The sequence below is a fragment of the Theropithecus gelada genome, chromosome 15 (genome assembly GCF_003255815.1).
Source record: "Theropithecus gelada isolate Dixy chromosome 15, Tgel_1.0, whole genome shotgun sequence".
NCBI lineage: Eukaryota > Metazoa > Chordata > Mammalia > Primates > Cercopithecidae > Theropithecus > Theropithecus gelada.
The window spans coordinates 8666412-8679701 of record NC_037683.1 but is presented as its reverse complement, the minus strand read 5'-3'; the positions used below and the strand labels follow the sequence as shown (position 1 = coordinate 8679701).

At 55.1% G+C, this 13290-nt stretch overlaps 1 protein-coding gene across 1 annotated transcript in view; it reads left to right on the top strand.

Annotated features, from left to right (window-relative positions):
- The window catches only part of NCS1 (neuronal calcium sensor 1), a 65907-nt gene that overhangs the window by 27948 nt on the left and 24669 nt on the right, over positions 1-13290 (top strand). The window contains exon 2 of the mRNA XM_025359613.1: positions 1048-1072. Coding sequence (XP_025215398.1) covers positions 1048-1072 — 25 coding nt within the window. The remainder of the gene's footprint in view (positions 1-1047; positions 1073-13290) is intronic.

Sequence of the window (13290 nt, the reverse complement as noted above, 5' to 3'; positions counted from 1 at the left end):
TTCATGTGTTCATTCATTCATTCATTCCACAAGCCAGTATCGAGCACATTTGAGGGCCCTACCCCATACCCTTTGTCAAAACTTTCTCCTGGAAAATTGCATTCTTTGACTCCAGGCCTGGCTTTTCTAGGTGTCTGGCATCCCCGGGGATCCAGTAGCTTCCGTGCCTTTATGAGTGAGTCCCCACAAGAAGTCTGTGTGGGGCAGGCGCTGATACTATGATGCCCACTTTACAGATGAGGCGCCCGAGGCAGGGAGTGCGGGAGGAGCCGTCCCGCGCTCACACAGGCGGGGAGCAAGGGTGGCCTTGGTGGTGGTTTGATGTTCTTGTTCGGTGACTTTAGAGAGAACATTGATTTGGTTCCAACCTGAAACGATTCTGTACTTTTCAGAAAAACCATTTTTGTTTGTTTCACGGCTCAGTAAAGAATGGGTACGTGGGCTTGGCTCCAGGCTCAGCCACTCTCTGTGGCCTCGTTCAGCTTCTGCTTCACGGCTCTGTTCATGTCTTGCCAGGGAAAGAGCCCGGGCTGACCATGGAGAGGGAATGTAGGGGAGGGTGGTCCACCGTTCTGCTGAGAGCTGCCCGTTTTCAGCCCAGCCCCGCCCCCCTCCTCCCCCCACACACAGGCAGGGTAGCCGAGTGCCTGGGGAAGCCGGAGCCTTCCCTGACATCCCGTCCCCAGGGATTGAGAGATGGGAAAGAGTAAGTCTTAGATATTGGCCTGGAAGCAAGGGCTGTGGGAGAAGCGAACCCTTGAATGCCACAGGGCGTTCCTGGGGGCTCTCCCAGCAGTGGCAGTGGCAGGCAGCATGTGGGCACTGGGAAGGGGTGGGGCCAGTGTCCCCTGCTGGGGTGGTGGGTGCAGAGCCCCTGGCTGGGACTGCTCACCAAGGGAGCATTTTTTCATCCAGAGCAGGCCGGTGCCCAGGGACATGGCCCATGGGGAAGGGAGGGCTGGAGGGGAGGCCCCCCAGTGAATGTCTGCCCATCTTCTTGGACACCTTCCCTGAGCTAAAAGCCTGCTTTTCTCTTTTCTCTTGCAGTTACCGAGAAGGAGGTCCAGCAGTGGTGAGTAGCTGCTTTTTCTCAAACCGTGGAGGGGCTGGGGGTGTGGGCTTTGTGCTGATGGGGACATCAGTCCAGCTGCCCAGGACGGGGGCACTTGGAGGGGCCCCTGAGCATGGGATCTGGACAGTCTTTGTTCAGTGGCCCTTGTCCTTGCGGGACTGACGTGGTTTCAGTGGCACTGGGTTGGGGGTGGTGCTGGGGTGTTTGTTGGTGGTGGTCCTTGCTTTGAGTTGCATCTTTAGGGACCACCAAGGCCTGAAGGATTGATTCCAGGCCCTGCTCACCAAAGAGAAGGGTTTGGATAGGAAAGTCCTTCTGTGACCTTGAGAGGTCCTTTCCCCTCCCTGGGGCTCCATCGCCCCTTCTATGAAATGATCGATTTGATTGGATCAGGGATGGCAAATGGGTTTGCTCTTGGATGCCAGCTCTCATCAGTTGTAGCTGCCTGGAGGGCCGTGATAAGGATTCCGAGGCCGTACGTCATGGAGCAAATGGAAAAGTGGCAGTGAGGGATCAGTGGGGCCTGTAATGGATGAGTGGTGCCTGGGCTGGGCCTGGGGGAGGAGGGCGGCGTATTGTCTGTTGTTGTGGAATGTGGAGCTGACGGGAGGCTCACCCTGTAAGGTGGCTGAGCTGCAGGGGCGGCACGTAGGGACATGAGGCGGTGAGCCTGGAGACCTTCCAGTCAAGGCTGGCAGGGCCAGGCACCCCCAGGAGCCTCCAGGGCCACTCCCTACACCTCCCTGCCTCAAGTCCAAGCTGCAGATGGGGCAGAGCTATGCTGGCTCGCCTGGCTCTGCTGAGCCCTCGATGGGAGGTGCCCCATCCTGGGGCTGAGTTTCCGCTCCCACTTTCCACTTCCGCACTTCCCTGGGTGAGTGTCCCAGAAACGCCCTCCTTCTAGGTCTTCACCCCTGTGGCTCTGCTTCCTGGAATGCCTGCCTTCCTTGCTGGGCCATCTGAACTCTGCCCCTCCCAAGGCTCAGCCCAAGTCACCTCCTCCATGAAGCCTCCCTAGATTCCCCATCTGTACATGTTCTCCCTGCCTTCACACACACTAGCCAGAGGGATCTTTGTTGAACAAAAACCTGACCATGCCAGGCATCTGCTAAACACCCCCTTGACCTTGGGGTGAAGTCCTCACCCTTGATATAGTTACGTGCTTACGAGGCCTGGTTCGGTCTGGCCCTGCTGACCCCTGCACTCTGGCATCCTCTGCCCTTTGACCTTTGGCCTTTACCCTCTGGCCAGCCTGAACTGCTGTTTGTTCCTTGAACTCACCTTTGTCTCGGGGGCTTCCTGATGTTTGCCCAGGCTGCTCCCCCTGCCTGCTGGGCTGTTATCTCCTCGCCCCTCCCCCTACCCCACTGAAACTCCCCCCCCTCCCCGCCCCCCGTCTGGGTTCCCCCTGCCCTGTGCCTCCCTGGGACAGCCAATGACGGACAAAATGCAGCAGGTAAGCATTTCATCCCTCTCTATGTCCCGCCGGGGCTCTGAGGGCTGGCTGGCTTGGCCTTGTTCATGGCCTTGTCCCTAGGGCCTGGCCACGGTGGGTGCTCGGCCCCCAACAGGCATCGCCCTTGGTGCTTCAAATCCATGGGTTTTTTTTGTTTTTTGTTTTTGTTTTTGTTTTTTTTTGAGTTGGAGTCTCTCGCTTTGTCACCCAGGCTGGAGTGCAGTGGCATGATCTCAGCTCACTGCAACTTCTGCCTCCTGCAGTCAAGCAATTCTCTCGTCTCGGCCTCCCAAGTAGCCAGGATTACAGGTGTGCTCCACCACGCCCCACTAAGTTTTGTATTTTTAGTAGAGGTGGGGTTTCACCATGTTGGCTAGGCTGGTCTTGAGCTCCTGACCTCAGTGATCCACCCGCCTCAGCCTCCTAAAGTGCTGGGATTAAACAGGAGTGAGCCACTGCACCCGGCCTGCCATTGACTTCTGGGAGCAGTACTGGGGATTGACAGAGCTCATCATTCCATGTGGCAGATGAGGAAACTGAAGCTCAGAGAAAGTCCATTTGGGAGGTGGCAGGGTTGGGATGAACCATAGGCATCTAGACTCCAGAAACTGAACTCTTGCCTCCAGGGTAAATATGTGTGTGCATATATACATACACACACACACACACACACACACACATATATATATATATATATATTTTTTTTTTTTCCCTTGAGACAGAGCCTCTCTGCTCTGTTGCTCAGGCTGGAGTGCAGTGGTGCCATCTCAGCTCAGTTACAGCGATTCTCCTGGCTTAGCCTCTCAAGTAGCTGGAACTACAGGCACCCACCTGCTACCCAGCTAATTTTTCTCTGTTTTGTAGGGACGGGGTTTCACCATGTTGGCCAGGCTGGTCTCGAACTCCTGGGCTCAAGCCTTGGCCTCCCAAAATGCTGGCATTACAGGCGTGAGCCACTGTGCCCAGCCTCCAGTGTGAATATCTGGATGAGGGATGAGTGAGTGGGTAACAAGGAGTCTTCTGGGGACCATGAGGAAACTCAGCGTCTCCCAAGGAGGGCCAGGGCAGGGGAGGGCAGTGGTTAGAGTTGCTGGTTGGCCGGTAAGGGACAGACGTGAGCAGCTGTCCCCCTCCGTCCCATTGCCCTGGCGCCAGTTGTGGCAGCTCATAACCAAGGCACCTCCCCAGGGGTCTCAGGGGCCTGGGGGCTGAGGAGGGGACACCAGGAGCTGTCTGCCTGGGCCTCTTCCAGGCAGGGAAGAGGACGAGGTTTGTCTTTGAGAGATGGGGATGCTTCCCAAGCACCGCTGGGAGCCAGGCAGGCTCTCAGACACAACCTCGTTCATTTCATTCTCACAATGACCCAGAGGAGACGACTCCATCGTGGCACCTCAGCGTATCATAGATGAAGACACGGAGACCTGCCTGAGCTCCCCCAGCGTCCTCCCCTGCCCACACCTGGGCCTTCTCCTGGTGCCGCAGCGGCAGAGTGCCTGAGATCTTGGGCTCCAGAACCGGGCAGGCTGAACTTGAATCCTTTTTTTTTTAATTAAAACAAATTTTTTTTCTTTAACTTTTTGAGACAGAGTATTGCCCTGTTGCTCAGGCTGGAGTGCAGTGGTGTCATCTCAGCTCACTGCAACCTCTGCCTCCCGGATTCAAGCGAATCTCCTGCCTTAGCCTCCCAAGTAGCTGGGATTACAGGTGCCCAGCCTGGCTAATATTTTTGTATTTTTTAAGGGGAGATGGGGTTTCACCCTGTTGGACCGGCTGGTCTTGAACTCCTGACCTCAAGTGATCTGCCCTCCTCGGCCTCCCAAAGTGCTGGGATTACATATATTTAAATTATTATTAATATTATTCTTTCAGAGACAGGGTGTTGCCCTGTTGCCCAGGCTGGAGTGTGGTGGTGCTATCAAAGCTCACTGCAGCCTTGACCTCCTGGGCTCAAGAGATCCTCCTAACTCAGCCTCCTGATTAACTGGGACTACAGGCACTTACCACCATGGCTGGCTAATTATTAAAAAAAAAAAATTTTGTAGAGCTGGGGGCCTCACTATATTGCCCAAGCTTATCTTGAGTTTCTGGCCTCAAGCAATCCTCCTGACTCAGCCTCCCGAGTAGCTGAGACCGCAGGTGCGAGCCACTGCGACCAGCTCTGGGCTTGACTCCTGACTTGCCCACTTCCTGACTGAGTGACCTTGGACAAATGACTAGACTTCTTAGGACCTCAGTTTCCCCATCTGGAAAAGGAGGGTGATCATAGTAAAACTTTCTAGGAGTAGTGTGAAGAATAAATATGCTAATTCATATAAGACGTTTGGAACAGAGCCTAGGAAACATTCTCTCTGCTGGTGTCAGTAATGGTAGTAATCATGGTCCTGACATCATCAGTGGAACCCACTGAGCCCTGAGATTGAGGACTTTCTCCGCATTAGGCGGATGAGGAAACTGAGGCCCAGGGCGGTGAGTGACTTTCGTTTACTCATCAAGCATCAATAGAGTGTGCTCCCTGTGCCAGACACCGTCCCACACCCTGGGGACATACCACGAACTGGATAAAACCGCAGGCCCCGACATACACATGAGTGTAGAGTGGGGTCACTGTGGGCTGAGAAATGTCCTGTGGGGAATTGAAGATTTGAGCACGGCGGGGTAGGGGCCTCGTTAGGAGGGAGAGGTCAGGTGAGGCTGCTCTGGGATTCTGACATTTGAGCTGCAACCTAGACAATAAGGACTCGGTGGTGGAACCTGGGTCATATCCACCCAGGCATAGAAAACAGCGAGGACAAGCGCTGGGAGGGAGACATGAGCCTGGCGAATTAGAGGACCAGCAGGGAGCCAAGGAGGCTGGCCTGAGGGGGCAGTGTGGAGGCTCTCACAGCAAAACAGGGACCCTCAGCTATGTGAGGCCCAGTCCTCACTGTGGGGGCACTTCCCCTAAAGAACCTACAAAGAAAAAAGCAACCTGCTTTAGGGATGCACCTGTAGTCCCGGCTATGCAGGAGGCCGAGGTAGGAGGATGGCTTGAGCCCAGGAGGTCGAGGCTGCAGTGAGCTATGATTGCCCCACTGCAGGCAATAGAGTGAGACCTCGTCTCTTAAAAACAAAACAAAACGGCTGGGCGCGGTGGCTCACGCCTGTAATCCCAGCACTTTGGGAGGCCGAGGCGGGCGGATCACGAGGTCAGGAGATCGAGACCATCCTGGCTAACACGGTGAAACCCCATCTCTACTAAAAATACAAAAAATTAGCCAGGCGTGGTGGCGGGCACCTGTAGTCCCAGCTACTTGGGAGGCTGAGGCAGGAGAATGGCGTGAACCCGGGAGGCGGAGCTTGCAGTGAGCCAAGATTGCGCCACTGCACTCCAGCCTGGGTGAGAGCGAGACTCCGTCTCAAAAAACAAACAAACAAACAAAAAGCCTGGGCACGGTGGCCCACACGTTTAATCCCAACACTTTGGGAGGCCAAGGCAGGAGGATCATTTGAGCCCGGGAGTTTGAGACCAGCCTGAGCACATAAGGTGGCCTCGTCTGTACAAAAAAAAAAAAAAAAAAAAAAAAGCTGGACATAGTGGCGCATGCCTATACTTCCAGCTACTTGGCTGAGGTGGGAAGATAGCTTGGGCCCCAGAGGTCAAGGCTGCAGTGAGCTCTGATTGTGCTACTATACTCCAGCTTGGGTGAGAGAGTGAGACCCTGTCCTAAAAAAGAAAAAAAAAAAAAAAGAAAGAAAATAGGTGGTATTTTCTCTGCCTTCTGGCAGAGAAAATTTCTGTGTGTCTCGAGTAAATATCCTATGGTTCATTTTGGCAATACCTTCAAGGCTAGGAGATGGTTGAACCAATGCCTTTCTCTGGCTCTCCTAGGTCAGCCCACCACCCACCTCACTGTTGTATTCCAGAATGGTCCCATCCCCTTGGGGCGATGCTAGATCGGGGATGGTTAGACAGGGACACTCTGCCCTCCTGTGCCCATGGCAGACATCAGTAATGGATCACAGAGTATGTTGCTCTATGCTCTGGGAGCCAGCAGAACTGCTGTTACCACACAAAATAAACCAATTTGCTATTCCTTGATTGTCCTAAACCTTACTGGTGAACCCGGGACCGAAGCATGAGCCTGCCTACTCACAGGTTAGATCCACTGGGCCCACCGTCCCCTCTGTCCTTTGCACAGAAGGCAAATGAGGTGACCACCTGCATCCTAAACACCCTGGCCCATTTTCAGAGGGCCCTTTTTCAGCACGGCCTCCCGCTGGCACCATTCTTGTTCTTGTTTTCTTTCTTTTTTTTTGAGATGGAGTCTCATTCGATTGCCCAGGCTGGAGTGCAGTGGCATGATCTCGGCTCACTGCAATCTCTGCCTCCTGGGTTCAAGTTATTCTCTTGCCTCAGCCTCCCGAGTAGTTGGGATTATAGGCCCCCACCACCATGCCCAACTAATTTTTGTATTTTTAATAGAGATAGGGGTTTCACCATGTTGGCCAGGCTGGTCTCGAACTCCTGACCTCAGGTGATCTACCCGCCTCAGCCTCCCCAAGTGCTGGGATTACAGGTGTGAGCCACCGTGCCCGGCCCCATTCTTGTTCTGAACAACTCTCAGGACACCCGACAGCCATGCCTGCCTCTCTTTTGGGAAAACTCGGGATTCCTGAGCCCAGGCGTTCAGGGCAACAAGCAGTGCAGGGCCCAGCCATCTGGGGTGGGAGCGGCAGCAGGAGGGAGGGACATTTAGGGAGCAGTGGGCCACAGTGGACATGGTTTTCCTCTCCCACCTGAGAAGCGCTGGGGCAGCTTCAGCTGGGGAAGCGGCTTCGATGGCCTCCTGTCTCTCTTCCTTCATCACTTGTGTGTGGCTCCCTTTTTCTCTGCACACGTTACTAGCCCTCTTGTTCCCTTGCCTCATGTCCAACTCCTTAGCCCGGCCAGCCTGCCTGCCCTAGACAGCAGATCCTGAATCTGATCCCAGCCCCTGGCCACACGGGTCTGAGCCCCTGGTCTGCAGTGGTGCCACGGCCTTGGCCTCGCGGGGCTGCTGCCTGCCTATGCTGGCTCTGCTGTTCTTGGCCCCGTACAGCCTCTGCTAGAGCTTTGGAAACTGGGACCGCCCCTTTGTGACTTCCCACTGCACTTGGAATAAAGCCCCAGCATGTTGCGTGGCCCACAAGGCTCCCTGAGGTCTCTGACCTCAACTTTTCCCCTGGGTCGCCGTGCACTGACCACACTTGCTGTCCCTCACCTGTGCCGAGCTCATCCCACCTCAGAGCCTCTGTCCCTACCGTTTCTTTTGCTAAGGAGACTGGCCTCCAGTCTCAGCATGGCTCGTTCTGTCTTGATAGTCATACCTTCACCCCTAGTCAGCCGCTCAGAGAGGAGGTCCCTGTCTTTCCTGTACGATCTAGGGTCATCTGGGTTTGTGCTGACATATAGCAGCTGCCATACAGGGTCTTTTTTTTTTTTTTTTTTTTTTTGAGACGGAGTCTCGCTCTGTCGCCCAGGCTGGACTGCAGTGGCCGGATCTCAGCTCACTGCAAGCTCCGCCTCCTGGGTTCACGCCATTCTCCTGCCTCAGCCTCCCGAGTAGCTGGGACTACAGGCGCCGCCACCTCGCCCGGCTAGTTTTTTTTTTTTGTATTATTTTTAGTAGAGACGGGGTTTCACCGTGTTAGCCAGGATGGTCTCGATCTCCTGACCTCGTGATCCGCCCGTCTCGGCCTCCCAAAGTGCTGGGATTACAGGCTTCGTGATCCGCCCGTCTCGGCCTCCCAAAGTGCTGGGATTACAGGCTTGAGCCACCGCGCCCGGCCCCATACAGGGTCTTAAGTGATTCTGTGATTTGTCCTGGGCTGCGAAGTCAGTAGAAGCAGAGCCTGTACTAGAACTCGGGGTCCAGTGCCAGTCGGCTCCCAAGTCCCCCAGGAGAGCACAGGCCAGGGCACAGCAATAGGAGGCCCGGGCCAGGCCAACTGGGCATGCTCACCCTGTGCCAGGCTCCGCACTGGGCATCCCACAGTGCCAGCTACTCGGTGCCTCCCAGCTCTGAGCTGCTGGTGCCGTTGTCTGTATTTGGCAGAGGGAGGAAGCTGGAGGCTTTGAGAGGTAGAGCCAACATTGGTGTCCACAGGCAGCTTCCGGGTCTGCAGTCAGCCCAGTATCCCCCGCTTCCCCATCCCTTGTTCTTTATCTTAGTTCCGGCTCACTTGAGCCCAGTTCACCGTCGTGGGACATCAGGAACCACAATGAGGGCTGCTTAAGAAATGGCAGGTCCCAGGCCTCTAAAGGTGACTGTGAGCTCTGTAATCACCTGGAAAGTGATGAGGTTGTTATCCTGAGTGGAGACAGCAGGGTACACACCATCATCGGGCACTAGTCCGTGATGGAAAAAATGTAGGCAGAGAAGAAAGATGGGATGGATGCAGGCTGAGGCTGGTTGTGGGTGTGTGAGGTGGGGGGGCGGGTGTCCTCTGGTGGATTATGTGTCCTATTTTCCAAATTTTCTGCAACTTTTTTTTTTTTTTTTTTGGAGACAGAGTCTCACTTGGTTGCCCAGGCTGGAGTGCAGTGGTGCAATCTCGGCTCACTGCAACCTCCGCCTCCTGGGTTCAAACGGTTCTCCTACCTCAGCCTCCCAAGTAGCTGGGATTACAGGCACCCACCACCACACCTGGCTAATTTTTGTATTTTTAGTAGAGACAGGGTTTCACCATGTTGGCCAGGCTGGTCTCGAACTTCTGACCTCAGGAAATCTGCCCGCCTCAGCCTCCCAAAGCGTTGGGATTACGGGCGTGAGCCACTGTGCCTGGCTCTGCAATGGCTTTTATTACTTTTATAATAACCAAATATCCTAGCAATATGATAGCAAAAGTAGTGGGTGGAAGCCAGAGGATGGTGTACTCGTATCAACAGGGCAAGCTGTTGATTCTGGGCCGCCCCAGGCAGAGTGGGCGTGGAGACAGGCTCAGCAACACACTGGGGGCCTTCCTGCGGGCAGGCACCGTGCTGATGGAACAGGGCCGTAGGGAGAATCCAAAGAGCAGCCCCATTTTACAGATGAAGAGACTGAGGCTCTGAAGGGTGGAGACCCTTGCCCAGGTCACACAGCTCTGTGTGTGTGTGTGGAGTCTCGGTCCAGCTCGCTGTGCCTCCGTGGTCCCGAATATTGGGGCTTAGACCTGCCGGCTTCTTGCTTTCTTGCTCTGGGAAACCCATAAAACCGGAGGCTACTGGGGGGAAGGGAAAGGAAGAGGAACCATCTCATGGCTATTTGGGACCCTCCTCCAGGTCTCGAGGGAGTGCGGGGAGGGGCATGCCCCTGGAGGGAGTTGTTTGAAGAGATAATGGGAGAATAATTTGCCGAGCCTGCCGCTGCGCCCGTCCCTGCTGCGCCTGGCTGATTGCAGCTTGGGATTATGCTTTATGATTTATCCCTCTAGCAATCTCTGTCCCACCTTTTGCACTGCAGAGAGCAGCTGCCGCAGTATCATCAGCATGGCAGGAGATGCAGGGCTGGCCTCCCAGCAGGATCCCAGAGGACACAAACCTGCAGGAGCTGAGAGTGGCAAATTCAGGGGAAGTCCTAGAGGACCAGGGCTTTTGGGAGACTGAGGTCCGGCAGTTGGGGGGGCTTGCTCAGGCCCTCAGAGAACTAGAAGCCAAACTGGAGTTGGACCCGTGTGTTCCGGGAGCATTCAATCATTCATTCATTTGTTCACTGATCCATTCAGGACATCTTTACTGAGCACCTACTTTATGCCAGGCCAGTGCTGGTTGCTGGGGGGCATCAGGGACGGAGGGGGGCGAGGTGCTTGGAGTCTCCTGGTGGACGAGGGCATTCACCCAGCCTGGCGCTGTGGTGGGGAAGAGAAGGTGGGAGGTGTGGGAGGAGCCCCAGCGCTGGAGTGGGAACTGTTTTGCACGTGGCAGTCAGCTTTCAGGATTTTTATGAAATGACAGATTTCTTTTCTTCCCTTCCCCCTTCCCTTTTAAAGAAGTGTAAGAACGCCGTTGTTGAATCTAGGATTTTCTTTTCTCATCTCTACCCTGTCTTGAAGAGCTGGTTCCCAAACACAGTCAACTGTATCAGAAACCTTGGCTTCCTGTGGCTGGGGATCGCAGGCCCCGTTCTTCACAGCCTGGGCCTGCCTCTGAGGCCTGGCGCCATGGCTCTTCTCTAATCCCCAAAGGGGTCTCTGAACCACAAAGAGTTAAGACCCTGTTCACGAACAAGGTTGTGTGAGGTGTGACCTCTGCATACGCATCTCGGACTGAGTTACTGGGTGGGGAGGGGCAATGAGGGATCTTGGTACTTCTCTGCCCGTGTACTAGGAGATTGGGTATTAGAAACGACTTCCTGGCCGGGCGCGGTGGCTCATGCCTGTAATCCCAGCACTTTGGGAGGTCGAGGAGGCCAGATCATGAGGTCAGGAATTCAAGACCAGCCTGGCCAACATGATGAAACCCCGTCTCTACTGAAAATACAAAACTTAGCTGGGCGTGGTGGTGGCGGGTGTCTGTAGTCCCAGCTACTCGGGCGGCTGAGGCAGGAGAATTGCTTGAACCCGGGAGGTGGAAGTTGCAGTGAGTCAAAATTGCACCCCTGCACTCCAGCCTAGGCGACAGAGTGAGACTCAGTCTTGGAAAACGGAAGGACTTCCCATGGGGCCAGAGTGGGGGACTCGGGAGGGTATGGTGGAACCTTCCTCTTGGGACAGCTGGTGGGACGAGGTAACAGGGGTTGGGCTGTCCTCGGCTGCTGGCTCTGGTGTTGCGGAAGATCATAGATCAGGGCTTGGGGCATGGCCAGTGCTCAGGACATCCTGTGGTGTTAACAGTCTCAGCTTATTTGTCCAGGCCTACTCAGGGGCCTGAAGGAAAGGTGTGAGGTTGGCTCTCACCTCACAGATGAGGAAATCAAGGCTCTGAGGGGAATCGTCACCTGCCCCAGGTCACACACAGGTCAGGAGTGGGGCAGGATCAAGCCAGGACTGAAGCTTGAGCCCTTCTTTTTCAGTTTCTTAAACTTAAAAAAAAAAAAAAAAAATTAAACACCTTTTTCTTTCTTTCTTTCTTTCTTTCTTTTTTTTTTTTCTTTTGAGACAGGGTCTGGCTTTGTTGCCCAGGCTGGAGTGTAGTGGTGTAATCATAGTTCACTGCAACCTCAGACTTTTGGGCTCAAGGGACCGTCCTCCCTCAGCCTCCCAAGCAGCTAGGAGGACAAATACAAGCCACTGTGCCCGGCTCCACTAATTTTTTTTGTGTGTGTGTGTGTGGAGAGATGGGGTCTCGCTTTGTTGCCCGGGCTGGTCTCAAATTCCTGAGCTCAAGTGATCCTCCCGCTTCGGTCTCCCAAAGTGCTGGGATTCCAGGTGTGAGCCACTGCACCTGGCCTCCTGTTTTATATTACAGAGTTCCTGCATGCTCCATGCCATCAGTGAAAATAATCACGGAGATTCCCAATCATAATGATACTTCTAGGGACCCCTCTGCCACCCCTGTCTCCTGCACACATGAAGCACCTGTGTGAAGTTGGGGGCCTGCATGGTGGACCCTCAGAGCCATCCATCCTCTGGAGCCTGGAGATGCTGGGGCTGGTCTCCGAGATCCTGCCCTGAACCCCTGACCGTGCTGAGCACCTTGAGTCGCCAGTCTGCAGGGAGACTCGGGATAACAGGTTGCTCCTGGTGCCATCTCTACTCCCCTGCCCCGGCCTGGCCTGAGCCAGCAATGATGCTGGGACTCCTGTCCCTTCCACTGTGGGTCTGGAATCAAGCAGAAGATAAGGAAGAAAACAGGCCTGTGGAGGACTTTCGGCCTCCACCGAGCTGTCAGAGAGGTGAACAGGGCCAGGAGAGCCGACCGCTCTCTCCCCTTCCCGATACCAAGCTCAGAGGCAGCTCCCATTCTGGAGTCTGGGCTCTGGTCCCGGCCACCTCGTTGGCTAGCTGTGTGACTCTGACATTAACGGAGCGGCTACTATGTTTGCCAGGCACAGAAGTGGGTGGCGCAGGTTTGGAGGTGAACTGGAAGATAGGGTTCCTGCCTCAACGGCCCATACGAGGCACTGGCCTGTCACTACACAAGTCACTCAAATCATTCCTGAGGCACAGCTGCTCGAGGTGCCACCGAGGCCCAGCCAGGGGATGGGGTGCTGGGAGTGTGTCCTGGAGTGTGACTCAGCCTGGGGTCGTCAGAGGGGGCTTCTCTCAGGGAGATGCTGTGGTGCTGAGAAGGAAGCGGTGAGCGGAGTCAGGCAGGTGAGGAGGAGGGGGAGGAGCAGACCACGCAGAAGACATGCGCATGGACGCCCTGAGCCAGGAGGGGCCTTCACCTCTAGAAACCTTAGTTTCTCCATTGGTAAAGTGGGCGGGATTGGCCTCGCCTCCTGGACGATGGGACGATGGGACAGAATCATGCCTGGAAAGCACACAGCCCCGTGCCTGGCTCTCAGGTCTCCTGAATAGCTGTTAGAATCACAGATGCTTATGGCGGATCCCCGGAGCTCGTGGGGGTCCCCAGAGACCATCCGGTCTAGTGGTTCTCAACCTGAATGGTTCTGCCCCTGAGGGGATATTTGGCAATGTCTGGAGACACTTGGGATTGTCCTAACTTGGGCAGGGGGTGCTACTGGCATCTGTCCGGTAGAGGCTGGAGATGCTGCTAAACGTCTACCATGCACACGACAGGCCTCCACAACAATGACCTGGCCCTGAACGTCAGGAGTGCTGGGGTGGGGAACCCTGATCTAGTATGAGCCACTTACTT